We start from the raw sequence: 27972 nt of genomic DNA on the forward strand, positions 1-27972 counted from the left end.
CATACAGGAATACTCATACACAGAGACTCTACAAGCCCACATTGAAATGTACACACATGCACACACACACATACACACATTGATAAAAAAAGACCTGAATAAATCTGTAGGCCCTAGTATTAAACATGTAATCTGCAATAGTTCCCTGCAAACAATAATGAGTCATTAGGATGTCCCACATTGTGTCATGGTCCCCTGGAGGTTTTGTCTAGTTCCCAGTTTGTCCGAGGACGTTTTTAGGACGTTCTTGGGATGTTGTGTCATGGTCTCCTGGAGGTTTTGTCTAGTTCCCGGTTTGTCCTGGGGATGTCACTTGATGGTCTCAAATATCCCCCCTCAGAAAAAACATTCTACCTAGGGCACACGGACCCTAGTTTCATTACACCTCACCCCTTGTTACTGTTGCCAAGACCATCAAGGCCCTCATTCATTCACAGCTCTTTGTCTTTTTGCAATACTAGGGACACACACACACACACACAGTGCTTTAAACCTACTGTACATAAAATTGTGTATGTTTATTCATAGAGTAATTATTATTTAACATGTAATCACCTGGGATTTGAACTTGCAACCTCTTGGTTCCCAGCATTCCAATCTTTATTTTATGCAACCATGTCTGTATCATTGACTGAATTCCCCTGTAGGCTTATTCCTACAATTTGCACTTCAAAGTAAATTTCAGCAAGTGTTAAAAATACACAAGAAAAACTATTATATTTATCATAGTGATTCAGGAGTAACATTAAAACAGAATAATATGCCCAACCAACATTAGACAACTATACTAAAAACCCAAACTCAAATAGCTGACATAAGTAAATGAAATCAATGAGAGAATAGTCAGATCAACTGATAATTAAAATAGCAGTGCAGATGGCACTCTTTTGCTAATTGCAGAGATGTATTATAGGTAATGAATGTGTAGGGGACTTCTGGACTTCGACAGACTTTGTGGCGCAGCAGAAAGATCAGCATACCCCAAATCCAGAGGTTGTGAGTTCAAATTCCAGGTGGGGTCATATTGAAAAGTCAGTGCTAAGTGATCATGTCAAATGTAACCATGTTTGTTGTCACTGAGGTTTTTACACTATTTTAGCTGAACAGCGTACCACTAACCTTTAAACCCCCATACCATCTCATTACTTTACTTATAATGGTTTGGAACACCTGGGACAATCACGTGACAAATACCTCCAAGAACGTCCTGGGGAGCTTCAGGGGACCATGACACAATGTCGCAAGAACGTCCTAAAAACGTCTTCAGAGATGTCCCTGGGACAAACCGGGAACTAGACAAAACCTGAAGGGGACCATGACACAACGTCCCAAGAGTGTCCTAAAAAAATCTTCGTTCGAGAATGTTCTCCTCCTAAAAATACCCTGACATGATCCTCAGTGACGTCCTGGGAACTTACAGGGAACTAGACAAAGGTCCCCCAGAGAACGTTCCCTTGGGACCATCACGTGACGCTCTAAGGACTAGTAAAGTTAACGTCCTGAGAATGTCCTAAACAGGTCCTGACATGGTCCTCTGTGACGTCCTGGGAACTTACAGGAAACTAGACAAAGGTTCCCCAGAGAATGTTCAGAATGTCAGAGGGATAACGTCGCGCCAAAACCCTTAAGGGACCTAATGGGAACGTTGCCGAATGTCCTCAGGACGTCCCCTGTTTGCTGGGTTACTGCTGTTCAATGTTCATCTCAATGAATGCATGTATGTATGTGTATGTATTCTGTTTTTTGCTGTTTATAGTGTGCGTAGTCATAAATAATTTGTCTGTATATTATGTTTATCGTGTATATTCACCATTTCACCAAATCAAATTCTGGGTATACATAAATGTCCTTTGCGAACAAAGGTAATTCTGATTCTGAATGTTATTGAACAATATAACCTATTTATTTAATGCTTCATATGCTTACAGAGCTTGGTCTTACCCCATCATAATATAAGATTGTTGTACTCATACTCCAAACAATGTATAGACTCAAATATAGCCTCAAGCATGGTTTACAGAACAACCTGCGTTACACCACCCATTCCACCTCCTCACATACCTATTCAGGTCAGCACCAATGGGACAGACTGATGTCTTATCTAGGTCTCCTGCAGGCCACAATACTTTTACCCTGCTAAGCTTAAACGTAGGCATTAGCGCAGGGAGCTTACACAAATCTTTAGGTCTCAGACAAGTTTATTTACACCTACGTCACTTTTCAGGTGCTATCCCCTACTGCCTTGGTGGCCATGAGTAAGGCCCTTTGCCCCACTGCTACAAGAGAAAGGCTGACCCTGTTCTGATCCAAGCCTGTTCTGTCTTTGGTGGGTACGGTGACAACAAAAATACATGTTTCCATTAGACAATATACTTTTATTTTGAAATAAAATGTTGCCTGAATGTGTGTGTGTGTGTGTTATATTGTCATGTGCATGCGTGTGTTTGTAATACAAGTTGAGTCTGTATGTGCGCGTATATACCAGTATGTGTGTTTTGGCAAAACCAAAGGGGGTATACATATGCATTGATAACACCTTTATGAAATCATTCATAACCCCTTCATGAATGTTGCAGTATCATTCAGCCTAACCTTCATAACACATTAAACGTTAATCATATGTAATTTTCAAAACAAACGTCCTGTTTTCATTACAGTATTATCAGTTATTTTATAGTAGAAATACCTGGTTGGATTGAGCTTGTTGGTTGCTGGTTTACTACTGACTGGTTTAATTCTGCGCAGCACAAGACTTTGATAGCCTCTGTTGAGCTGAAGCCAAGGTGTTAATTTGTGGAGCTAATGCAAGTCTTTAGCTTTCAGGCAGGTTTACTCAACATGTTAAAATGACACCAATTGCCCTGGTGCCATCCAGATCTGCCCTCCAGATTTGAAATCGTTCAAATACTTTTAGCGTTTGCTTGATCTTGCCTGGAGTGCCAGAGTGATCGGTTTTTCACTTTTGGGACTATTCCATGTCCATCAAAATAAGGGAAATAATACATGAAGACATTGATTTTGGTATGTTATTACATGATCTGTTGAAGTTATTATGTTATTCATCAAAAAAGTTGCTACTGGCCTGATAACGTAATACCCACCGGATAACGTAATAATAAACTTGGTTAACAATAATCAAGTAAAGTGTTACCCGAGTATGTGTGTGTGTATGACTGTTCATGTGTGTACATTTCAATATGTGCTTGTGAGTGTCTCCATGTAATGTATGAGTATTCCTGTATGTGCATGAGTTTGTTTGTGATGTGATTGGCAGTGGGTGCATCAAATTCAGGGAAGAAGTACATATAAACATTGATTTTTGATTTTTGTATGTTATTGAAGTTATTACATTATTCATAAAAAAGTTGTTACTCACCGGTTAATGTAATAACCACTGTTTAATGTAATAACTTTTTACATTTAGCGGAAAAAGTTATTACGTTTACCGTTAAACATTTTATTACGCTTACCGGCAAGTTATTACATTTAACGGGTTTATTACATACATTTTTCGAAAGTTATTACAAATAGAAAAGTTATTACATTTACCGGTGTTATTACATTTACTGTTGTTACAGGGCTTCTTACATAATTTGATAACAAGTGGAGTTCTTAAAGTCTATGAATGTGTGCGGCTGATGCTGCAAAAATGGCCTCCTCTGTGTCCTCACTGTTACTTTAGGTGGCCACATACAGGTGATCACGTCTAGTTAGGGCCTTTAGTTTTCCTCCTGGCTGCAGGCTCAATTAGGCCTCTGGAGTCCTGTGAGTAGGAGAAACCCCTGACCTTAGTCATACTTAAAGGTTATGTAACCTTTATGCTGATATACTGCAATTTAAAAAAAATACCCAGCTGACTCTCTTGTCTTGTGAAACAGAGGGTGCAAAGATTATTTTCTCTATCTGAACCAATTTGTCTCCTCTGTCATTGGGCTGCCAGGCTGGCAGACTGTGTGCCACCACCAGTGTGCCCCTCTGCTGCCTCCAGCTCTATATCAATAAGATGACACTCTGAGGCCAGCAGGCTAGGTATCGATCCAGTGGGCCCAGCCATTGTCTCAGACTCTGAGAGGGAGAGAGAGGTCTGATGATATACTATAGAGCCCTTTAAAGTGTACCAGTGGTGGTGCCTCACAGTATACATCAATATGCCATTACCACCTTGCAAAAATGATCTACAGCTGCTTGTCCAATGATCTACTGCTGCTTTTCCAATGTCTCTTCAGGCACCCATGGCCTATCAAAAAACAAGCCAGAGCCCAGTGCCCAGTGCCCCCCACACTATAACATAGGTTTTTATAGGCCTACTGAAAGTATAGGCCTAGTGTTATCTACACAATGAAGATTAACAGTCACGAGAGAGACTCCAAGGAATGCGTTGGTTCATCTGTGTGGTGTGTTGTAGCCTGTACACCTAAATTACTTGTCTTGATCTACTTCGACTGCAGATTTTTTAAATTGCTTTGTCTTTGGAAATCTCAGGGCAGCACAAGGAGGCGCACTCTGGATGAACCACGGTCATATGATTATCTGACCGCGGGCTGGTCTCAACTAAGGCCTATTTTACATTGTCTTATTTTTATAACATTTATTCAGTGGCCCAGACTTTTATTGGCCCCAAGGCTGTAGGCCTGAAGTAAACTGTTTACCGCCAATGTCCTTCTCTAAAATGTTTTCAAGACTACTGAATTAGGTTTAAAACCATATCAGTACAGACAGAAACATATTTTATATTTTGAACAGAGACATCACTTCTATACCACTGAAAATGTATGCACTCACTAACTGTAAGTCGCTCTGGATAAGAGCGTCTGCTAAATGACTCAAATGTAAAAATGATTACAAATAAAGGTTTACCTTGATTCATGGATTATTATAATTATAATCAAGGCATGGCATCTCCTAAATTGGTTCAAATTGACCATTTCTATTGCAGTAGCTAGGTTTCCATCCAATTGGCAACAGATTTTCATGCGAATATTAAAAACTCTGCATAAAACCAATATGCACACTTTCCCACTAGATATGTCCTCAAATTGACTTGTTGCATAAAGATAATGATGTAGTGCACATAAAAATTACTTTTGAGGTTAAATTCCCGAATAAAGAATACAAGTTAAATGGGTTTCCACCGCATTTTCAACTCTACTGATGGTTTTGTCACAAAAAATGTTGCGTTATATAGCGAATGTGCCCACTCTGGTCTTGGTACGTGCGCTCTAGCCAAAAGCTTGCCGAGACAGTGCGGCCTACATGATGAGATTATTATGGAGAAAAAAAACGTGATTATTTGTATTTGTCAAACTGTAGCCAAGTATCGATCATCATGTTACCAGAATAAGACCCTCAATATTTATTGGAAAGGAGTAGCAAGCTCATCACTGTGCAGTTTCACCACCCTGTGAAGTTCATCATAATTGATTTAATCTGTCGACTAATAAACTGAATTCTTTCCAAAATCGTAGTGGGAGGGCCACACAACCTATCATCGCGTGACTCCAAATTTACTTCGATATGATGGTTAGTATATCAATATTTGCGAATAAAGGCATTTCCATCGCCATTTATTGCATAATTAATTTTACAGACACAGACAGATCCCACCTTGTCTAGCATATTTTGTTTTGTTGACATTTGGAAAGTTTACTGACAAATTTGCTGTTTCCATTAGCCCTGTCATTAAAAAAATTTTTTATCCAACATGTATGTTACTTGCATAAAAAGGTTGGATGGAAACCTAGTTACTGAGGGACAAATAATAAAATAAAATAAAATGTTTAACCAAAGATATTAGGGTCAAAGTGGGTCCCCATGTGTCAGACAGAAAATCACCACCAACACAGGCTCCCCACATGGATGTGTTTTGTCCCCAGTCCTGTACACTTTCTGTTCACATTCCCATCCTGACAGACACCTCATTAAGTTTGCTGATGACACTGCCCTGATCAGCCTGTTGCATTATGATGAGGAACAACATGGCCCAGTCCTAAATGACTTTGTAGAGTGGTGTGATGAATCACACTTGGTCCTCAAAACCAACAAGACCAAAGAGATGTGCATAGATTTCAGGAAGCGGACAACACCCACCCCTGCAACATCTATCAAAGACAAGACATCGAGTTTGTAGTTGAATACAAATATCTGGGTGTCCTCTTGGACAATAAGCTTCAGTGGAGTAAATGTATAGACCTGATTTACAAAAAGGGTCAGTAGAGACTGTACTTTCAAAAATAAAAGCTGGGCTCTTTTGATGTTGACTGTACTATAATGACTCTGTTTTACAAATCTTTCATTGAGAGTATTTTAACTTTTTGCATTGTTTGTTGGTTTGGTCATGCCACTGTCAGTCAGAAGAACATGCTGAGAAGTATTATCACCACAGCAATCAAGGTACTTGGCGTCAGACAGACAGGCTTGGATGAGATCTTTAAGGTTAGGGCCCTCAACAAGGCTCACAAAATCCATTTAGACCCAAGCCACGCCCTCTACCTGGACTTCTAACTACTCCCCTCTGGGCGCAGGTATAGTGCACCCGCCTGCAGGAAAAACTAGACAATAATTTGTGCCAGGTGTGATATCCCTCCTAAACAGCTCGGGTTAATGTTCCTATCCACCCACTGCTGGTCTTCTTTCACCTGTATATAAGGTATATACCCAGCAAACAGGGGACGTCCTAAGGACAATATTCCCATTAGGTCCCTTTAAAGGTTTTGGCGATACGTTATTCCACTGACATTCTGAGAACGTTCTTGGAAGATTAAAACATGACGTTAACCTCGGGACCATCCGAGGACGTTCCGTACAGGTTCCCATTTGGTCGCATAAAGGCCCCAACGGAACATTCTCTGGTGGACCATTGTGTAGTTCCCTGTAAGTTACCAGGACGTCACTGAGGTCCATATCAGGACCATGTCAGGACCTTTTTAGGACGTTCTCTGACTTTCATTTTACTAGTCTTTAGGACGTTGTGTGATGGTCCTAAGGGAACATTCTCTGCTGAAACTTTGTCTAGTTCCCTGTAAATTACCAGGATGTCACTGAGGACCATGTCAGGACCCTTTTAGGATGTTCTCAGGACTAAAATTTTACTAGTCCTTAGGACGTTGAGTGATGGTCCCAAGGGAATGTTCTCTGAGGGACCTTTATCTAGTTCCATGTAAGTGTCTAGTTCCCTGGAAGTTCCCAGGACGTCACTGAAGACCATGTCAGGACCTTTTTAGGACGTTCTCAGGACTTTCATTTTACTAGTCCTTAGGACATTGAGTGATGGTCCTAAGGGAATGTTCTCTGGGGGACCTTTGTCTAGTTCCCTGTAAGTTACCAGGATGTCACTGATGGCAATATCAGGACCATATCAGGACCTTTTTGGACGTTCTCAGGACTTTCATTTTACCAGTCTTCAGGATGTCGTGTAACGGTCCCAAGGGAATGCACGTTTATATAAGTGATGAAGTGGGATAGGGGTTTTGAGATGTGTGATGAAATAATCACTTTCACAGTATTCACTTTTCAATATTAACCTTGCTGGGATTTGAATTTTACAACCTTTGTATTGGGAATGCACTCATCCTTCTGCAGTGCCACAAGGTTACTAGAAATGTCAGAAGTCCCATCCATATTTGTTACAAACAAAACATACAGTGGCTTGCGAAAGTATTCACCCCCCTTGGCATCTTTCCTATTTTGTTGCCTTACAACCTGAAATTAAAATAGATTTTTGGGGGGGGTTGTATCATTTGATTTACACAACATGCCTACCACTTTGAAGATGCAAAATATTTTGGGGGGTGAAACAAACAAGAAATAGGACAAAAAAACAGAAAACTTGAGCGTGCATAACTATTCACCCCTCCAAAGTCAATACTTTGTAGAGCCACCTTTTGCAGCAATTACAGCTGCAAGTCTCTAGGGGTATGTCTCTATAAGCTTGGCACATCTAGTCACAGGGATTTTTGCCCATTCTTCAAGGCAAAACTGCTCCAGCTCCTTCAAGTTGGATGGGTTCCGCTGGTGTACAGCAATATTTAAGTCATACCACAGATTCTCAATTGGATTGAGGACTGGGCTTTGACTAGGCCATTCCAAGACATTTAAACGTTTCCCCTTAAACCACTCAAGTGTTGCTTTAGCAGTATGCTTAGGGTCATTGTCCTGCTGGAAAGTGAACCTACGTCCCAGTCTCAAATCTCTGGAAGACTGAAACAGGTTTCCCTCAAGAATTTCCCTGTATTTAGCGCCATCCATCATTCCTTCAATTCTGACCAGTTTCCCAGTCCCTACAGCATGATGCTGCCACCCCCATGCTTCACTGTGGGGATGGTGTTCTCGGGGTGATGAGAGGTGTTGGGTTTGCGCCAGACGTAGCATTTTCCTTGATAGCCAAAAAGCTCAATTTTAGTCTCATCTGACCAGAGTACCTTCTTCAATATGTTTGGGGAGTCTCCCACATGACTTTTGGCGAACACCAAACATGTTTGCTTATTTTTTTCTTTAAGCAATGGCTTTTTTCTGGTCACTCTTCCGTAAAGCCCAGCTCTGTGGAGTGTACGGCTTGAAGTGGTCCTATGGACAGATACTCCAATCTCCGCTGTGGAGCTTTGCAGCTCCTTCAGGGTTATCTTTGGTCTCTTTGTTGCCTCTCTGATTAATGCCCTCCTTGCCTGGTCCATGAGTTTTGGTGGGCGGCCCTCTCTTGGCAGGTTTGTTGAGGTGCCATATTCTTTCCATTTTTTAATAATGGATTTAATGGTGCTCCGTGGGATGTTTTTTTATAACCCAACCCTGATCTGTACTTCTCCACAACTTTGTCCCTGACCTGTTTGGAGAGCTCCTTGGTCTTCATGGTGCCGCTTGCTTGGTGGTGCCCCTTGCTTAGTGGTGTTGCAGACTCTGGGGCCTTTCAGAACAGGTGTATTATATACTGAGATCATGTGACAGATCATGTGACACTTAGATTGCACACAGGTGGACTTTATTTAACTAATTATGTGACTTCTGAAGGTAATTGGTTGCACCAGATCTTATTTAGGGGCTTCATAGCAAAGGGGGTGAATACATATGCACGCACCACTTTTCCGTTATTTATTTTGTATAATTTTTTGAAACAAGTTATTTTTTTCATTTCACTTCACCAATTTGGACTATTTTGTGTATGTCCATTACAAGAAATCCAAATAAAAATCCATTTAAATTACAGGTTGCAATGCAACTGTCACGATCGTCTAATGAGGGAGACCAAAGCGCAGCGCGTTGAGCGAACATGACTTTATTAAATTAAAGTACTCACTACAAAAACAACAAACAATGACGAATCGTGAAGTCCTCAGTTACAATGACTGACAAGGAACAAAAACCCACAACACTAAGGTGAACACTGACAGTTTAAATATGGCTCCCAATCAGAGATAACGAGCCGACAGCTGACACTCGTTACCACTGATTGGGAGTCACACGACCAAACAAGGAAACACAACCAAATACAACACAACCAATACCAAACAACCAAATGAACACACCCTGGCTCAAAATACACAGTCCCGGAGCCAGAGCGTGACAGTACCCCCCCCTAAAGGCGCGGACTCCGACCGCGCCTACACCCCAAATAGGGGAGGGCTGGGTGGGTGTTGCTCCTCGGAGGCGGCTCCGGCTCCGGGCTTGACCACCACCCTTCTTCAATCCCCCCGTAGCGCCCCTGGTCCGATCTGACCCAGCTGGTAGGATCTGGACTGACGACGCGCACCCCTGGCTTGGCGCGTGAGGCAGGAACGGACCGGACCTGGCTGACGATACGCACCCTAGGCTTGATGCGTGGAGCCGGAACGGGCCTCACCAGGCTGACGACTCGCATCCCTGGCTTGGTGCGAGTAGCAGGAATGGGCTGGATCAGGCTGACGGCTCGCACCCTTGGCTTGGTGCGAGTAGCAGGGACGAGCTGAACCAGGCTGACGACTCGCACCCTTGGCTTGGTGCGAGTAGCAGGAACGGGCTGGACCAGGCTGACGACTCGCACCCTTGGCTTGGTGCGAGTAGCAGGGACGAGCTGAACCAGGCTGACGACTCGCACCCTTGGCTTGGTGCGAGTAGCAGGAACGGGCTGGACCAGGCTGACGACTCGCACCCTTGGTTTGGTGCGAGTGGCAGGAACAGGCCGGACAGGGCTGACGAAACGCACCATAGACTTGGTGCGGAGAGCAGGCACGGGTCTGACAGGGCTGGCGACGCGCACCACAGACTTGGCGCGGAGAGCAGGAACGGGCCGGACAGGGCTGACGACGCACACCACTGGCTTGGTGCGGGGAGCTTGGATGGGCCGGACTGTACTGGGGACACACACCACTGGCCCTACACCGGGATCTGGAACGGGCCGGACCGGACTGGCAACACACGCCAGTACCTCTCGCCGTGCCTCTACTTCCTCCATCCCCTCTTCGACCAGTGGCCCCCGTAACCCGACGGCCTCCTCCGGCAACCCACTGGACCGCTCTATCGCGGCCTCCTGCTGGTCCGACGTCGTGAGCCCCCCCCTAAAAAATTTCTGGGGTTCTCTCCTCTTCGTGGACCAGGCCTCCATCGTTCTCGCCAGACTATCACCCCACTGCTCCAAAGTCCAACCTCTCTCCTCTTCTCTTGGCTTGGCCCAGTCGAGACTCCTACTCAACTGCTCCCAAGTCCATCCTCTCTCTTCTTCATGCTGCTTGATCTGGTTAAGGTGGGTTTTTCTGTCACGATCGTCTAATGAGGGAGACCAAAGCGCAGCGCGTTGAGCGAACATTACTTTATTAAATTAAAGTACTCACTACAAAAACAACAAACAATGACGAATCGTGAAGTCCTCAGTTACAATGACTGACAAGGAACAAAAACCCACAACACTAAGGTGAACACTGACAGTTTAAATATGGCTCCCAATCAGAGATAACGAGCCGACAGCTGACACTCGTTACCACTGATTGGGAGTCACACGACCAAACAAGGAAACACAACCAAATACAACACAACCAATACCAAACAACCAAATGAACACACCCTGGCTCAAAATACACAGTCCCGGAGCCAGAGCGTGACAGCAACAAAATAGGAAAAATGCTAAGAGGGATGAATACTTCTGCAAGGCACTGTATCTGCACTGAAAAATATATTGCCATCAGCATAGCTATTTCTGTGTTATTAGTTCATCAGAATATACCCACACCATTGATTTGTTTTCCTTCTTAGAGCAATTTGGGGATTTTCTGTAGTTGTATTATGTTGCTGGAGACATGTTACTCTGTATTTATGTTACTCCTGAATCACTACGAAAAATAAAATAGTAAAACAATTTTGTGTATGTCTAACAGAGCTGAGAGCAAGTTCAAACAAAGGGCTCTATTCAATCCGTATCGCGGAAGTTCAGCATTACAGGGTGATTGAAATGTATAGGCAATGTTCCCACAATAGCGGATACTGCATTCAGGGTAAACGCTGCATATGTCGGCTCAATCGGAAATTACCTTCACATTTCTATCGCTTCAGCAATACAGATTGAATAGAGCCCAAAGTGTAGCAATACAGGTGAAAGTTATAGACACAGACATGGTGGCATAGAGGAAAGATAGGAATGCAGTTCAAATCCCAGGTAAGAACATGTTGATCAATGATTACTGTACATGTATGAACATACACAATGTAATCCTGTATGTCAAAGATGTTCATGTAATCACTGTATGTAAAACGGGTTGTTTGTGTGTATGTCCCTAACCTTGCCAACAGACAAAGAGCACTGAATGGATTGGTGGTTCACCAATCAGGGCCATAATGGGCTCAGCAACCGTAACAAATGGTGATGAAATCAGAGTGGGCATGCCCAGGTAGGTCGGTAGGAAGATTATTTTTTAATAACTTTCTTTTGGGCCCATATGGCAACGTCCTGACAACTGGTACACTGAATGTCCTGGCAACATCCTAAAAACGAACATTCCACTGTGACCATCACGAGACGTCTCGATGACAGGCAAAAAATAATGTCCCGGGAAAGCCCCAAAATCTTTTTTAAGGGTCAAACCCGTCCTCAGGGACGTCCAAAGGACAAACAGCGAACTAGACAAAACCTCCAGGTGACCAAGACAAAACATCCCAAGAACACCCTCAAAACGTCCTCGGGATGTCCCCCGGACAAACCGGGAACTAGACAAAACGTCCAAGGGACCATGACACAACGTCCCAAGAATGTCCTAAAAATGTCCCCGGGACAAACCGGGATTAGACAAAACCTCTAGGGGACAATGACACAATGTCCTGACCACTTTAGACAACCATTTTGTGACGTTCTGGGGACGTCCTAAAGAGTCATTTTTGTTTGCAGGGTATAACTGTTATGAATTTGTATTGTGAATTTGTTGTCTACTGTATTGTTCTTGTCCTTTTTCTTAACACCATTTTAAACGTGTACATGATACAATAAGGTCACTAAAGTAGCCCTAATTGAAGTCAGTCTTGAAAAACATTATTTGTATTGGGTTAATTTTCCTTAATTACTCCTAAGTACATGCTATTGATTTAATTAAATCACAAAACACAGACGCTCAATGTCTGTCTAGCAATCAAAATCCAAAATAGGGTACTCACCTGAGGGGTATTTTGACGGCCAAATATCTATCAATTGCAACTGCAAGGAGGCTAAAAATTGAGCTTTGAGTCAGTACCAAAACAAAACAGGCCAGGAAAAGACATCCATAGAAGTCCAAATGGATACCGATGCTTATGGTTATGGCAAAGGGGATGGCAAGGCAACCCACCAAAATATCTGCCACAGCCAAAGACACCAAAAAGTAGTTCGTAGCGGTTTTCAGAGTGGTGTTGATGGCGACAGCCCAGCAAACCAATACATTGCCAGAGATGGATAAAATAGATATTAATATCTCAAATACTATGTAGTACGGATTCATCTCAGCAAATATTTCACAACATTAGGTCGGTCAGAAATAAAAGTGTCATAAGGGTGTGTGTCCAAAAGAGATAGTATTTTTGCAGTATTCCAAGAATATTCCAAAAGTATGGTTTGCGAAAACAGCCATCTGTGAAAAGAAAAAAGACCATATATGATACTTTACTTTTCTCCAAAGCAAACACTGTAATTACAATCGCTTGATATGTTAATTATTTGGAGCTTCGTATCCGTTATCATGCGTCAATCGAAAACGATATGGTAACCTTCTATAACTACTCTAACCAAGCCACATGTTAGCTAATAGACATTAAAAACATTAAAACTAATATCTGCAAACAATTTCTGAATTTCCTTTTGGGTTGCTTACCCCTCTTGAAACTTTGCATTATTTGCCAGTCCTTTCAATATACTTGTTGTGCGTCCCGTCCCTCCAAGCATCTGTTGCGCGGCGGTTGTGGAGACTCACTAGTTCCGTTCAACACATGGTATTTCAAGTAACCAAAAAAATATAATTACACAGAGTAGGCTAGCCACGCCTCAAATTCAGCGATGTCTACAGACGACTTGCAATGCTGCAAACCACAGTTCCTCGTTAATGAAGCTGAGACAAGAGTCATCATGTGTAAAAGCGTAATTACGCAATCATTACGCAGCTATTAAAGTTGGTGTAAACAATGAACCAACATGCTTTCAGGTTGATGTAGTAGTTTTTTATTGTGCAGGCAATAACCCACTCAAGACATCTACATCTGTTTTCATTTCAAGGCTATCCCTTCACAAATGTCTAAAATATGTGGTGGATTGATCCACTTAAACTTCCACCCACTTGTAACTGTCCTCCCTCAGTCAGAATGATCAAATATTAAAAATATATATACAGTTGAAGTCGGAAGTTTACATACACCTTAGCCAAATACATTTAAACTCAGTTTTTCACAATTCCTGACATTCTAGTAAAAATTCCCTGTCTTAGGTCAGTTAGGATCACCACTTTATTTTAAGAATGTGAAATGTCAGAATAATAGTAGAGAGAATGATTTATTTCAGCTTTTATTTCTTTCATCACATTCCCAGTGGGTCAGAAGTTTACATACACTCAATTAGTATTTGGTAGCATTGCTTTTAAATTGTTTAACTTGGGTCAAACGTTTCGGGTAGCCTTCCACAAGCTTCCCACAATAAGTTGGGTGAATTTTGGCCCATAACTCCTGACAGAGCTGGTGTAACTGAGTCAGGTTTGTAGGCCTTGTGGTAGAAATATTTAACTCAAAAGTATCTCCATAGCCTCCTTGCTCGCACACGCCTTTTCAGTTCTGCCCACAAATGTTCTATAGGTTTGAGGTCAGGGCTTTGTGATGGCCAATACCTTGACTTTGTTGTCCTTAAGCCATTTTGCCACAACTTTGGAAGTATGCTTAGGGTCATTGTCCACTTGGAAGACCCATTTGCGACCAAGCTTTAACTTCCTGACTGATGTCTTGAGATGTTGCTTCAATATATCCACATCATTTTCCTTCCTCATGATGCCATCTATTTTGTGAAGTGCACCAGTCCCTCCTGCAGCAAAGCACCCCCACAGCATGATGCTGCCACCCCCATGCTTCACGGTTGGGATGGTGTTCTTCGGCTTGCAAGCCTTTCCCTTTTTCCTCCAAACATAATGATGGTCATTATGGCCAAACAGTTCTATTTTTGTTTCATCAGACCAGAGGACATTTCTCCAAAAAGTACAATCTTTGTCCCCATGTGCAGTTGCAAACCATAGTCTGGCTTTTTTATGGCGGTTTTGGAGCAGTGGCTTCTTCCTTGCTGAGCAGCCTTTCAGGTTATGTCGATATAGGACTCGTTTTACTGTGGATATAGATACTTTTGTACCTGTTTCCTCCAGCATCTTCACAAGGTCCTTTGCTGTTGTTCTGGGATTGATTTGCACTTTTCGCACCAAAGTACGTTCTCTAGGAGACAGAACGCGTCTCCTTCCTGAGCGGTATGAAGGCTGCATGGTCCCATGGTGTTTATACTTGCGTACTATTGTTTGTACAGATGAACGTGGTACCTTCAGGCATTTGGAAATTGCTCCCAAGGATGAACCAGACTTGTGGAGGTCTACAATTTTTTTTCTGAGGTCTTGGCTGATTTATTTTGATTTTCCCATGATGTCAAGCAAAGAGGCACTGAGTTTGAAGGTAGGCCTTGAAATACATCCACAGGTACACCTCCAATTGACTCAAATGCAGTCAATTAGCCTATCAGAAGCTTCTAAAGCCATGACATCATTTTCTGGAATTTTCCAAGCTGTTTAAAGGCACAGTCAACTTAGTGTATGTAAACTTCTGACCCACTGGAATTGTGATACAGTGAATTATAAGTGAAATAATCTGTCTGTAAACAATTGTTGGAAAAATTACTTGTGTCATGCACAAAGTAGATGTCCTAACCGACTTGCCAAAACTATAGTTTGTTAACAAGAAATTTGTGGAGTGGTTGAAAAACGAGTTTTAATGACTCCAACCTAAGTGTATGTAAACTTCCGACTTCAACTGTATGTTCAGTCTAGGGTCCTCTCCTTCTTTTTAAGTGTTATCCATGAGGATTGCATGCAGGATAGAGAATACACTCACCTGTTTGAATGGCATGTACCAGCCTGTCTGCACTATGAAGTAACTTTAGAAATGCATTAGGATATAAGAATGGCCTTGATGGCAAGACAAAAACACCTCTTCATTTTCCACTCTGTTTTCCCATACATAAATACTTTTACAATCCTGGCATAGAGGGTTTAATAAGCTTTCTGGAAACCCAATAAAAAGTGGTAACTGCCAGGGCGATAGATACTGACAACACTGACTACAACCCTGCTGCAACACAACTCAAATAATATTAGGTACAATGTTGAAATATGTAACATAACCTCCTATGTGGTGTATTTACTGGTACTCTAATTTACGTAGGCTACTTTAATTCTGGATTATATCAAAAGCCTTCTTCTGATCATGAAACACCCGTCCACTTCCCCCTATAACCGTTAACAAAAGGAGAGGGGAAATTAATACATGGGTACCTACAGTAAATCAAATCAAATTTTATTTGTCGCCGAATACTTCCAAGCCCTTAACCAACAATGTCGTTTTAAGAAAAAAATTGTAACTCATAACAAAAACAAAGGCAATGGTTTCTTTTGGATGAACGGAAACCAGGCAATTTGATTTGATATAGGCTTCTCATGTAAAACCAAACTCTTCCTCTTCTAGTAACTCACTCAGATGACAACCAATCACTTCCAACACACATGCAGGCGCGCACACACACACACACGCACACACACACACAAACACTAGAAAGTGTGAGAATGACCAGTGATGATTGACAACATACTTTATTTAACAATATCCACCTCTGAGCAAATTTCAGAAATCTCTCTGTAAATAAAAAACGCTCACATACATTTCCTGCATCATTCTCACATTTCTGAGCACATACGTAAATAAATAAATACTGTACAGCACTTCCTTCTTTATAAGGGACAAACCATAACTGAAGCTGCAAATTCAAGGTTGTTTGATTAATTCCAGATAGTATAAAGTGTCCTTCATGGTACATTTGGATGACATCTTCATAAATGTCATAGTTTGAATACATTTTACTGTTCTTGTTCTTTCGACCATCCCCAGTATGATAGCTTCAGCTGAAATATGCTTGCTGGAGACAAAACCATATTGCTGTGCAAGAACCAGAAACAACACTTGCTAAAGGACACATCATACAATGGTATGATTGAGTCAGTCAGCCAGTCAGCCCCACAGTGTTCAAACAGCGAATACATTCTGTATTAATAATAACACATTTTCATAAAAAAGTGAATGTAAAATATAATTATTCAGAGCTACATGTCAGTTCATTTTAGTATGACATCATAGATGGCAACATGGGTCTGTCTCATAACAAAGGCAATGGTTTCTTTTGGATGAACGGAAACCAGGCAATTTGATTTGATATAGGCTTCTCATGTAAAACCAAACTGTTCCTGTAAAGTATAATTTCAAAATAATCATTGGACTTCAACATAAACAATCCAAAATAATTTCAGCGTGTCTTCTTCATGTAAGTGCTAACAACAAGGTTTTATATTTCTTATATGCAGTCAGAGAATTCAGCACTCTAACACTCCTTGTCAATTGTACCATTATGTACGTAGGAGTTAGAAAAAACAGTAACAGTAAGCAAGATCAAACTTCAAATGAACAGGAGGGTTCTTCGTGCGTTTTAGTGTTGAGATGGATGCAAGTGTTGAGGGGGTTGAGTCAGTGTGTTTGAGAGATAAGGGTTCTAGGGTTCCATGTTGAGAGAAGGGGACTTGGACTGGACAGAAAGTGCTGCTGTGCCTCCATTCTTCCTCCTCCCCCTCCTCCTCCTCCTCCTCCTCCTCTATTTGTTCCTAATCCGCCTCCTCCTCCTAATCCTCCTTCTCCTCCTCCTCTATTTGTTCCTCCTAATCTGCCTCCTCCTCCTAATCCTCCTTCTCCTCCTCCTCTATTTGTTCCTCCTAATCCTCCTCCTCCTCCTAATCCTCCTCCTCCTCCTCCTCCTCTATTTGTTCCTCCTCCTCCTCCTCCTCTTCTCTGGTCAAGTTTCAAAGTACTTGTAGATCTGAGAAACGTACTGCATGACACTCTGCCAGTCCGGTCTGTCATTGTGCATCAACTCATCAATGTCCTGCGAGGACAGACACACAGACAGAGAAAAAAATAGAGTTCACTCAACTGTATGATGTAGGAGCACAATACAAAATGTCATACATTGATGCTATACATAAACATGGACATATTCTACATATATTATATAATATACAATATTAATTTTCATAATTATCAATAATACAGATCAATTCACTCAGTCAGAACAGAAAAAGTAGGGTGTGACTCTAATGTCAGTGTGTGTACTAACTAACTGTAAGTCGCTCTGGATAAGAGCGTCTGCTAAATGACTAAAATGTAAATGTAAAAATGTGTGTGTGTGTGTGTGTGTGTGTGTGTGTGTGTGTGTGTGTGTGTGTGTGTGTGTTTGTGCGTGCGTGCGTTGGTGTTGGTACACAGTGAGTGGGGAGATTTGGATCTTGAGCCTTGGCCACAGATCATGGCTCAGACACAAATCAGGTCAGAGATAATAATGGTGAGAGACAGACATCGAAGACTTAGCCCTTAGAGAAACAAGCTGGCTTATACAGGGTCAGACTACCTGTCCTGTATTGTGACACTGCCTTCAGAGCAGCCCTAGCCAGGTTTGGGTCAGCTTTACATAACAGCCATAGATTTAGTTGAGTTTACTAGTGCGTCACCACCACCATACGGTCAACTGTCAGATGTAATCAGCCTGTCTTCTGGGCTGAAAGCGTTCGTTTGGGTTTCATGACAATGGCATAGATCTGGGAAACCCATAAACAATGTACACTGAACAAAAATATAAATGCAACATGTAAAGCGTTTGTCCCATGTTTCATGAGCTGAAATAAAATATCAAATACATTTTCCATACGCACAAAAATCTTATTTCTCTCAAATTTTGTGCACAAATGTGTTTCCATCCATGAGCATTTCTCCTTTGCATTTCTCCTTTGCCAAGATAATCCATCCACCTGACAGGTGTGGCATTTCAAGAAGCTGATTAAACAGCATGATCATTACACAGGTGCAGCACCTTGTTGTCACGCTCGTCGGGAACAGAGGACCAAGGCGCAGCGTTGAAGGTGAACAGGCTTTTTATTTATGTTACACGAACAAAACAACAAACGATACGTGAAGTCCTACGGTACAAACACAAACCAAAAGGAACAAGATCCCACACCATACTGTGGGAAACAGGCTGACTAAGTATGGTTCCCAATCAGAGACAACAAGCAACAGCTGATTCACGTTGCCTCTGATTGAGAACCACACTGGCCAACATAGAAACACAATACTAGAACGAACACAAATGAAAACTCACACCCTGGCTCAACATACTAGAGTCCCCAGAGCCAGGGCGTGACAGTACCCCCCCCAAAGGCGCGGACTCCGGCCGCGCCAACCAAACACCACAGGGGAGGGACCGGGTGGGCACTCCGCCTTGGCGGCGGATCCGGCTCCGGGCCTGATCCCCACTCCCTCTCCAACCCCCCAAAGTACCCCTGGTCCGGTCTGGCCCCGCTGGCCGGAGCTGGACTGCACACTGGTGGAGCGGATTGCTCTAGCTCCGGCGTGAAGCAGCTGACCGGTGCCGGACCAGGCACCGGTGGAACAGGCACGGGCCGTGCCGGACTGACGACGCACACCACTGGCTTGGTGTGGGGAGCAGGAACGGGCCGGACCGGGCTGGCGACGCGCACCATTGGCTTGGTGCGGGGAGCAGGAGCGGGCCGGACCGGGCTGGCGACGCGCACCATAGGCTTGGTGCGGGGAGCAGGAACAGGCCGGGCCGGGCTGGCGACGCGCACCATTGGCTTGGTGCGGGGAGCAGGAACAGGCCGGGCCGGGGTGGCGACGCGCACCATTGGCTTGGTGCGGGGAGCAGGAGCGGGCCGGACCGGGCTGGCGACGCGCACCATAGGCTTGGTGCGGGGAGCAGGAACAGGCCGGGCCGGGCTGACGAAGCGCACCACTGACTTGGTGCGGAGAGCAGGAATGGACCGGACTGGGCTGGCGACGCACACCATAGGCTCGGTGCAAGGGACAGGAACAGACCGGACCGTACTGGGGACACACACCACTGGCCCTACGCAGGGATCAGGAACGGGCCGGACCGGACTGGTAACACACCCCAGTACCTCTCGCCGTGCCTCTACACCTTCCTTCCCCTTTTTGACCAGTGGCCCCCGTAACCTGGCGGCCTCCTCTGCCAACCCGCTGGGCCGCTCTATCGCGGTCTCCTGCTGCCCCGTTGTCCACGGCGTGAGCCCCCCCCTAAAAATTTTCTGGGCTTCTCTCCTACCCGTGGACCAGGTCTCCATATCTCTCGCCAGCCTTTCGCCCTTCTGCTTCCAAGTCAAGCCCCTCTCTTCCTCACACGGCTTGACCCAGTCGAGGAGGCGAAGGAGATCCGCTAGAGATCTCCCTGGCGATGGCTCCTGGACACGCTGCTTGGTCCAGTCTTGGTGGGATCTTCTGTCACGCTCGTCGGGAACAGAGGACCAAGGCGCAGCGTTGAAGGTGAACATGCTTTTTATTTATGTTACACGAACAAAACAACAAACGATACGTGAAGTCCTACGGTACAAACACAAACCAAAAGGAACAAGATCCCACACCATCCTGTGGGAAACAGGCTGACTAAGTATGGTTCCCAATCAGAGACAACAAGCAACAGCTGATTCACGTTGCCTCTGATTGAGAACCACACTGGCCAACATAGAAACACAATACTAGAACGAACACAAATGAAACCTCACACCCTGGCTCAACATACTAGAGTCCCCAGAGCCAGGGCGTGACACTTGTGCTAAGGACAATAAAAGGCCACTATAAAATGTGCAGTTTTGTCACACAACACAATGCCACAGATGTCTCAAGTTTTGAGGGAGCGTGCAATTGGCATGCTGACTGCAGGAATGTCCACCAGAGCTGTTGCCAGAGAATTGAATGTTAATTTCTCTACCATAAATCGCCTCCAACATTGTTTTAGAGAATTTGGCAGTACGTCCAACCGGCCTCACAACCTCAGACCACGTGTATGGCGTCATGTGGGCGAGCGGTTTGCTGATGCCAATGAACAGAGTGCCCCATGGTGGCAGTGGGGTATGGTATGGGCAGGCATAAGCTACGGACAACGAACACAATTGCATTTTATCGATGGCAATTTGAATCCCACCATCCAAATTAACATGAAAACATGCAATAGCCTGTCATTATTGAACTTCTAACGTGGTAGGGATAAAGAAGGGAGTGATTAGTGACACAAGAGCAGCCGCTCACTGATTTGTCAGCTCATACCGCAGTTACACCTCCAACACTGCCAACGCCATTAACACTCGATCTGATTGAATCGAGGCCTAAGACTTAGTTGGTTGGTCTTGACACAGACATCCAGTTGGTTTGGACTTCGGTAGTCTCGCGTTGCCATACATCCAAAATCACGACGTTGTCATGCCTTCCTTGGAGGTCTGGAGATTTAACTTTTTGCAAAAATGGTTTGAATGGTTTGTTGGCTCCCAGCTACAAGATTCTGATTGGATGTTACATTTCAAGAACCCTCCCCCACACGCCCATAGAAGGGTGTGTGGGTGTAGTTGTTGTCTATTCTAGTTTAAAGTGCCAGTTTTCAAGTTATAAAGTGTGGCCGACAGTCTGCGATTTATATTTATTGATATTATGCTGATAAAGTCAAATGTCACAACACGTTCTAAACTGCTCTGGTGACTAACACACTTTTTTCCTTGTCTCCATTTGTCCACATGGCTGCTGGCTGCGCTTTGCTACCACCTAAAATATCTTGAAGATTGCCCATTATTTCGTTTTAGTAAGGATCCAAAAATCGGAGACAGTGGGAGAACCTATTTAAGTAAGTAAATACGTTTTTTAAATGTAAAAAACCTCAATGTATTATTAGCTAGCTAGACCCAACTGACTGTAACAACCCTGACTCTCCCAAACACCCAGCTACCATAGTGTGCGCCTTGACTTGCTCTTCCCATGCACTGAGGGCAAAACGCCACATATAATGTAGGACATGGAAAATACCATTGTCAAGTTAAGTTAACATCCAGAGAGCTAACATACACTGTCATAAAGAACACATAGTGTACCAATGCCTAAGCCTGATACATCCACACAGATATCCCCTCCACTGCCCTCTAAACACACACACATTGGCTATACTGGTCAGGTTTAAAATCATCTCTCATTCCTTGTCATGCTTTAGCCAATCCATTATTGGCAAGACAAAAAACACGACAGGGGGGCTGGCTGAAGCACGGACTGAGCTAGGTTTACAGGGAAATCACAGTACAAATATTTATTTAAAAATAACTATTACTCATTTAGTTATTCATTAATCGTACTATTCAAATCAAATCAAAGTTTATTGGTCGCGTATACAGTTATCACAGGTACAGCGAAATGCTTATGTTTCTAGCTCCAACAGTGCAGTTATATCTAGCAATACAATAACAATACACACATAATACAAAAATAAAATAAATACAAATAAATATCAGAATGAGCAATATACAGTTGAAGTCAGAAGTTTACATACACTTAGATTGGAGTCATTCAAACTCGTTTTTCAACCACTCTACAAATGTCTTGTTAACAAACTATAGTTTTGGCAAGTCGGTTAGGACATTTACTTTGTGCATGACACAAGTAATTTTTCCAACAATTGTTTACAGACAGATTATTTCACTTATAATTCACTGTATCACAATTCCTGTGGGTCAGAAGTTTACATACACTAAGTTGACTATGTCTTTAAACAGCTTGGATGTCATGGCTTTAGAAGCTTCTGATAGGCTAATTACATTTACATTTGAGTAATTTAGCAGACGCTCTTATCCAGAGCGACTTACAGTTAGTGCATACATTTTCCATACTGGCCCCACGTGGGAATCGAACCCATAACCCTGGCGTTGCAAGCGCCATGCTCTACCAACTGAGCTACATCAGTTGAGTCAATTGGAGGTGTACCTGTGGATGTATTTCAAGGCATACCTTCAAACTCAGTGCCTCTTTGCTTGACATCATAGGAAAATCAAAAGAAATCAGCCAAGACTTCAGAAAGAAAATGTAGACCTCCACAAGTCTGGTTCATCCTTGGGAGCAATTTCCAAACGCCTGAAGGTACCACGTTCATCTGTACAAACAATAGTCCGCAAGTATAAACACCATGGGACCACGCAGCCGTCATACCGCTCAGGAAGGAGACGCGTTCTGTCTCCTAGAGATGAACGTACTTTGGTGCGAAAAGTGCAAATCAATCCCAGAACAACAGCAAAGGACCTTGTGAAGATGCTGGAGGAAACAGGTACAAAAGTATCTATATCCACAGTAAAACAAGTCCTATATCGACATAAACTGAAAGGCCGCTCAGCAAGGAAGAAGCCACTGCTCCAAAACCGCCATAAAAAAGCCAGACTACGGTTTGCAACTGCACATGGGGACAAAGATTGTACTTTTTGGAGAAATGTCCTCTGGTCTAATGAAAAAGGGGGTTGCTTGCAAGCCGAAGAACACCATACCAACCGTGAAGCACGGGGGTGGCAGCATCATGCTGTGGGGGTGCTTTGCTGCAGGAGGGACTGGGGCACTTCACAAAATAGATGGTATCATGAGAAAGGAAAATTATGTGGATATATTGAAGCAACATCTCAAGACATCAGTCAGGAAGTGAAAGCTTGGTCGCAAATGGGTCTTCCAAATAGACAATGACCCCAAGCATACTTCCAAAGTTGTGGCAAAATGGCTTAAGGACAACAAAGTCAAGGTATTGGAGTGGCCATCACAAAGCCCTGACCTCAATCCTATAGAACATTTGTGGGCAGAACTGAAATAACGTGTGCGAGCAAGGAGGCCTACAAACCTGACTCAGTTACACCAGCTCTGTCAGGAGGAATGGGCCAAAATTCACCCAACTTATTGTGGGAAGCTTGTGGAAGGCTACCCGAAACGTTTGACCCAAGTTAAACAATTTAAAGGCAATGCTACCAAATACTAATTGAGTGTATGTAAACTTCTGACCCACTGGGAATCTGATGAAAGAAATAAAAGCTGAAATAAATAATTATCTCTACTATTATTCTGACATTTCACATTCTTAAAATAAAGTGGTGATCCTAACCGACCTAAGACAGGGAATTTTTACTAGGATTAAATGTCAGGAATTGTGAAAATCTGAGTTTAAATGTATTTGGTTAAGGTGTATGTAAACTTCCGACTTCAACTGTATACAGTATATATGTGTACAGCACCAGTCAAAAGTTTGGCAGCCACCCTTTGCTTTGATGACAGCTTTGCACACTCTTGGAGTTCTCTCAACCAGCTTCACCTGGAATGCTTTTCCAACAGTCTTGAAGGAGTTCCCACATATACTGAGCACTTGTTGGACTCTGCGGTCCAACTCATCCCAAACCATCTCAATTGGGTTGAAGTCGGGTGATTATGGAGGCCAGGTCATCTGATGCAGCACTCCATCACTCTCCTTCTTGGTCAAATAGCCGTTACACAGCCTGGAGGTGTGTTGGGTCATTGTCCTGTTGAAAACAAATGATAGTCCTACTAAGCACAAACCAGATGGCGTATCGCTGCAGAATGCTGTGGTTGCCATGCTGGTTAAGTGTGCCTTGAATTCTAAATAAATCACAGACAGTGTCACCAGCAAAGCACCCCCACACCATCACACCTCCTCCTCCATGCTTCACGGTGGGAACCACACATGCGGAGATCAACTGTTCACCTACTCACAAAGACATGGCGGTTGGAACCAAAAATCTCAAATTTGGACTCATCAGACCAAAGGACAGATTTCCACCGGTCTAATTTCCACCGGCTCGTGTTTCTTAGCCCAAGCAAGTCTCTTCTTATTATTGGTGTCCTTTAGTAGTGGTTTCTTTGCAGCAATTCGACCATGAAGGCCTGATTCACGCAGTCTCCTCTGAACAGTTGATGTTGAGATGTGTCTGTTACTTGAACCCTGTAAAGCATTTATTTGGGCTGCAATTTCTGAGGCTGGTAACTCATCCTCTGCAGCAGAGGTAACTCTGAGTCTTCCTTTCCTGTGGCGGTCCTCATGAGAGCCAGTTTATCATAGCGCTTGATGGTTTTTGCAACTGCACTTTAAGAAATGTTCAAAGTTCTTGAAATTTTCCGGACTGACTGACCTTCATATCTTAAAGTAATGATGGACTGTCGTTTCTCTTTGCTTATTTGAGCTGTTCTTGCCATAGTTTGGACTTGGTCTTTGACCAAATAGGGCTATCTTCTGTATACTACCCCTACCTTGTCACAACACAACTGATTGGCTCAAACGCATTAAGGAAAGAAATTCTACAAATTAACTTTTAACAAGGCACACCTGTTAATTTAAATACATTCCAGGTGACTAACTCATGAAGCTGGTTGAGAGAATGCCAAGAGTGTGCAAAGCTGTCATCAAGGCAAAGGGTGGCTACTTTGAAGAATCTCAAATATAAAATATATTGGTTACTATATGATTCCATATGTGTTATTTCATAGTTTTGATGTCTTCACTATTATTCTACAATGTAGAAAATAGTAAAAATAAAGAAAAACCTTGGAATGTGTAGGTGTGCCCAAACTGTTGACTGGTACTGTATATATATAAATGGTGTATAGACAGTATGGACAGTATATTAATACAAAAGGTGTGTACAGCAGTAGTTATATAGGATGAGCCATGACTAGAATACAGTATATACATATAAAGTGAGTAAAACATTGTTAAAGTGACCAGTGTTCTATGTCTCTATTTACATGGGGCAGCAGACTCCAAGGTGCAGGGCAGAGTACCGGGCAATAGCCGTCTAGTGTCAGTGTCTAAGGTGCCGGGCAGAGTGCCGGGCTGTAGCCGGCTAGTGATGGCTGTTAAAAAAGTCTGATGGCCAGGAGATAGAAGCTGTTTGTCAGTCTCTCGGTCCCGGCTTTGATGCCACTGTACTGTCTCTGTATACTTGATGGTAGCAGGGTGAACAGGCCATGGCTCGGGTGGCTGAGGTCCTTGATGATCTCCTTGGCCTTCCTATGACATCGGGTGCTGTAGATGTCCTGGAGGGCAGACAATGTGCCCCCGGTAATGTGTTGGTAAGACCGCACCACCCTCTGACGAGCCATGCGGTTGCAGGCGGTGCAGTTGCCATACCAGGCGGTGATGCAGCTTGATAGAATGCTCTCTATGGTGCATCTGTAGAAGTTTGTGAGGGTCTTAGGGGCCATGCTGAGTTTCTTCAGTCTCCTGAGGTTGAAGAGGTGCTTCTTCACCACGGTGTCGGTGTGGTGGGACCATTTCAGGTCCTTGGTGATGTGCAAGCCTCTCCACTGCGGCCACGACAATGTGGATGGGAGTGTGTTCTCTCTGCTGTCTCCTGTACTCCACTATCAGCTCCTTCGTTTGGTTGATGTTGCGGGAGAGGTTATTTCCCCGGCACCACTCTGCCAGGGCACTAACCTCCTTCCTGTAGGCACTAACCTCCTCCCTGTAGGCTGTCTCTTGGTTGTTGGTGATCAGTCCTACCACTGTTGTGTCGTCAGCAAACTTTATGATAATGTTGGAGTCGTTGCACAGGGAGGGTTTCAGACCCAGGGCCCTGAGCTTAGTGATGAGCTTGGGGGGCACTATGGTGTTGAAAGCCGAGCTGTAGTTGATGAACAGCATTCTCACATAGGTATTCCTCTTGTCCAGGGAGGTGTGCAGTGCAATCGCTATTGCGTCATCTGTGGATCTGTTGGGACGGTATGCAAATTGTAGTGGGTCAAGGGTGTCGGGTAAGGTGGAGGTGATATGGTCCTTGATTAACCTCTCAAAGCACTTCATGATGACAGAAGTGACCAGTGAACTCTATCATCAAATCAAAGTGTATTTGTCACGTGCACAGGATACAACAGGTGTAAACAGTACAGCGAAATGCTTACTATCAAAGGCAAGACATAGAAAATCCAGATTAGGATCCTTAAAAGAGCAAAGAATCAATACTAGGTCAGATAAATACTAATACAAACATACAAGAAATAAAACACAAGAGACGGTTCGCTACTTACAAGGTCAGTACCAGTATCATATCGATGTGGAGGGGTACAGTGGTAGTTGAGGTAGATTTGTACATGTAGGCAGGGGTAAAAGTGACTGAGCAGCAGGATAAATAATAATAGTAGCAGCAGCATATATAGGTGAATGTGTGTGTGCATGAGTGTGCATGAGTGTGTGTGTGTGTGTGTGTGTAGCGTCAATATGTGTTTGTGTGTATGTGTGTGTGTGTGTGTGTGCGAGAATGTCAGTGTAAGTATGTGTGAGTGTGTGGATAGAGACCTGTGAGTGTGCATTGTCAGTGCAGATAGAGTCAGTGTAGGTAGTCTGTGGGTGAGTGTGGACAGCCATTGGTTAGCTGGTCAACAGACTTATTTATTGGTGATAGAAGCTGTCTCGGAGCCTGTTGGTCCCAGACCTGATGCTCTGGTAACACTTGCCAGCCGGTAGTGGAGAGAACAGTCCATGGCTGGGGTGGCTGAAGTCTTTGGCAATTATCCGGATCTTCCTCAGACACCGCCTGGTATTAATGTCCTGGATGGCTGGGACCCCGGCCCAAGTGATTTACTGTAGAGCTTTACGGTTGCAGTTGCCATACCAGGTGGTGATGCAGCCAGTCAATATGTTTTCGATTGTGCAGCTGCAGAACTTCTTGAGGATCTGAGGTCCCATGCCATTTCTCTTCAGCCTCCTGAGGAAGAAGAGGCGCTGTTGCGCCCTCCTCACGACTGTGCCAGTGTGTTTTTACCATGTTAAGTCCTCAGTGATGAGGACACCGAGGAACTTGAAGCTCTTGAACCTCTCCACTGCAGCCACGTCAATGTGAATGGGGTCGTGCTCCCCCCCCACCCCCGTTTCAAATTAAGATCCTTTATCGGGACCACCATTCTGTTGTCAGCAAAGTTAATGATGGTGTTGGAGTCGTGCTTGGCCACTCAGTCATGGGTGAACATGGAGTACCGGAGGGGGATAAGCACACACCCCTGGGGGGCCCCCGTGTTAAGGGTCAGTGTGGCGGAGGTGTTGTTGCCTACCCTCACCACCTGGGGTCGGCCTGTCAGGAAGTCCAGGATCCAGTTGCAGAGGTTGGAGTTCAGTCCCAGGGTCCCGAGCTTGGTGATGAGCTTGGAGGGGACTATGGTATTGAACGCTGATCACTCTATCACTCGATAAAATTCAATGATCTAATCAAATGTTGCTCTGTAGATAAATCAAAGCAGGATAGTCATTCTGTAGTTAATCAAAAGGTAATTTGTTTAGTAATAAACCAGATCAAAGCGTCCATGCTACTTTGGTGCATTGTCTGGTCTCTGGTTGTTCAGTTC

The 27972-nt window shown here is 43.7% G+C and overlaps 2 protein-coding genes across 2 annotated transcripts in view; both read right to left on the reverse strand.

Annotated features, from left to right (window-relative positions):
* LOC311142717 (adenosine receptor A2b-like) overlaps nucleotides 1–12923 on the reverse strand; it is a gene marked incomplete at both ends in the record, with an annotated part of 28679 nt that extends 15756 nt beyond the window's left edge. Inside the window, one exon of the mRNA XM_084178375.1 lies at nucleotides 12604–12923. Coding sequence (XP_084034501.1) covers nucleotides 12604–12923 — 320 coding nt within the window. The remainder of the gene's footprint in view (nucleotides 1–12603) is intronic.
* Nucleotides 12924–17548: 4625 nt separating this feature from the next.
* Nucleotides 17549–27972, reverse strand: part of LOC311142715 (cytospin-B-like) — a gene marked incomplete at its 3' end in the record, with an annotated part of 154658 nt that continues 144234 nt past the window's right edge. The window contains exon 15 of the mRNA XM_084178374.1: nucleotides 17549–17638. Within this exon, the coding sequence (XP_084034500.1) occupies nucleotides 17549–17638 (90 nt within the window). The remainder of the gene's footprint in view (nucleotides 17639–27972) is intronic.

The sequence above is a fragment of the Coregonus lavaretus genome (assembly GCF_964263955.1).
Source record: "Coregonus lavaretus genome assembly, chromosome: 15".
Classification (NCBI taxonomy): domain Eukaryota; kingdom Metazoa; phylum Chordata; class Actinopteri; order Salmoniformes; family Salmonidae; genus Coregonus; species Coregonus lavaretus.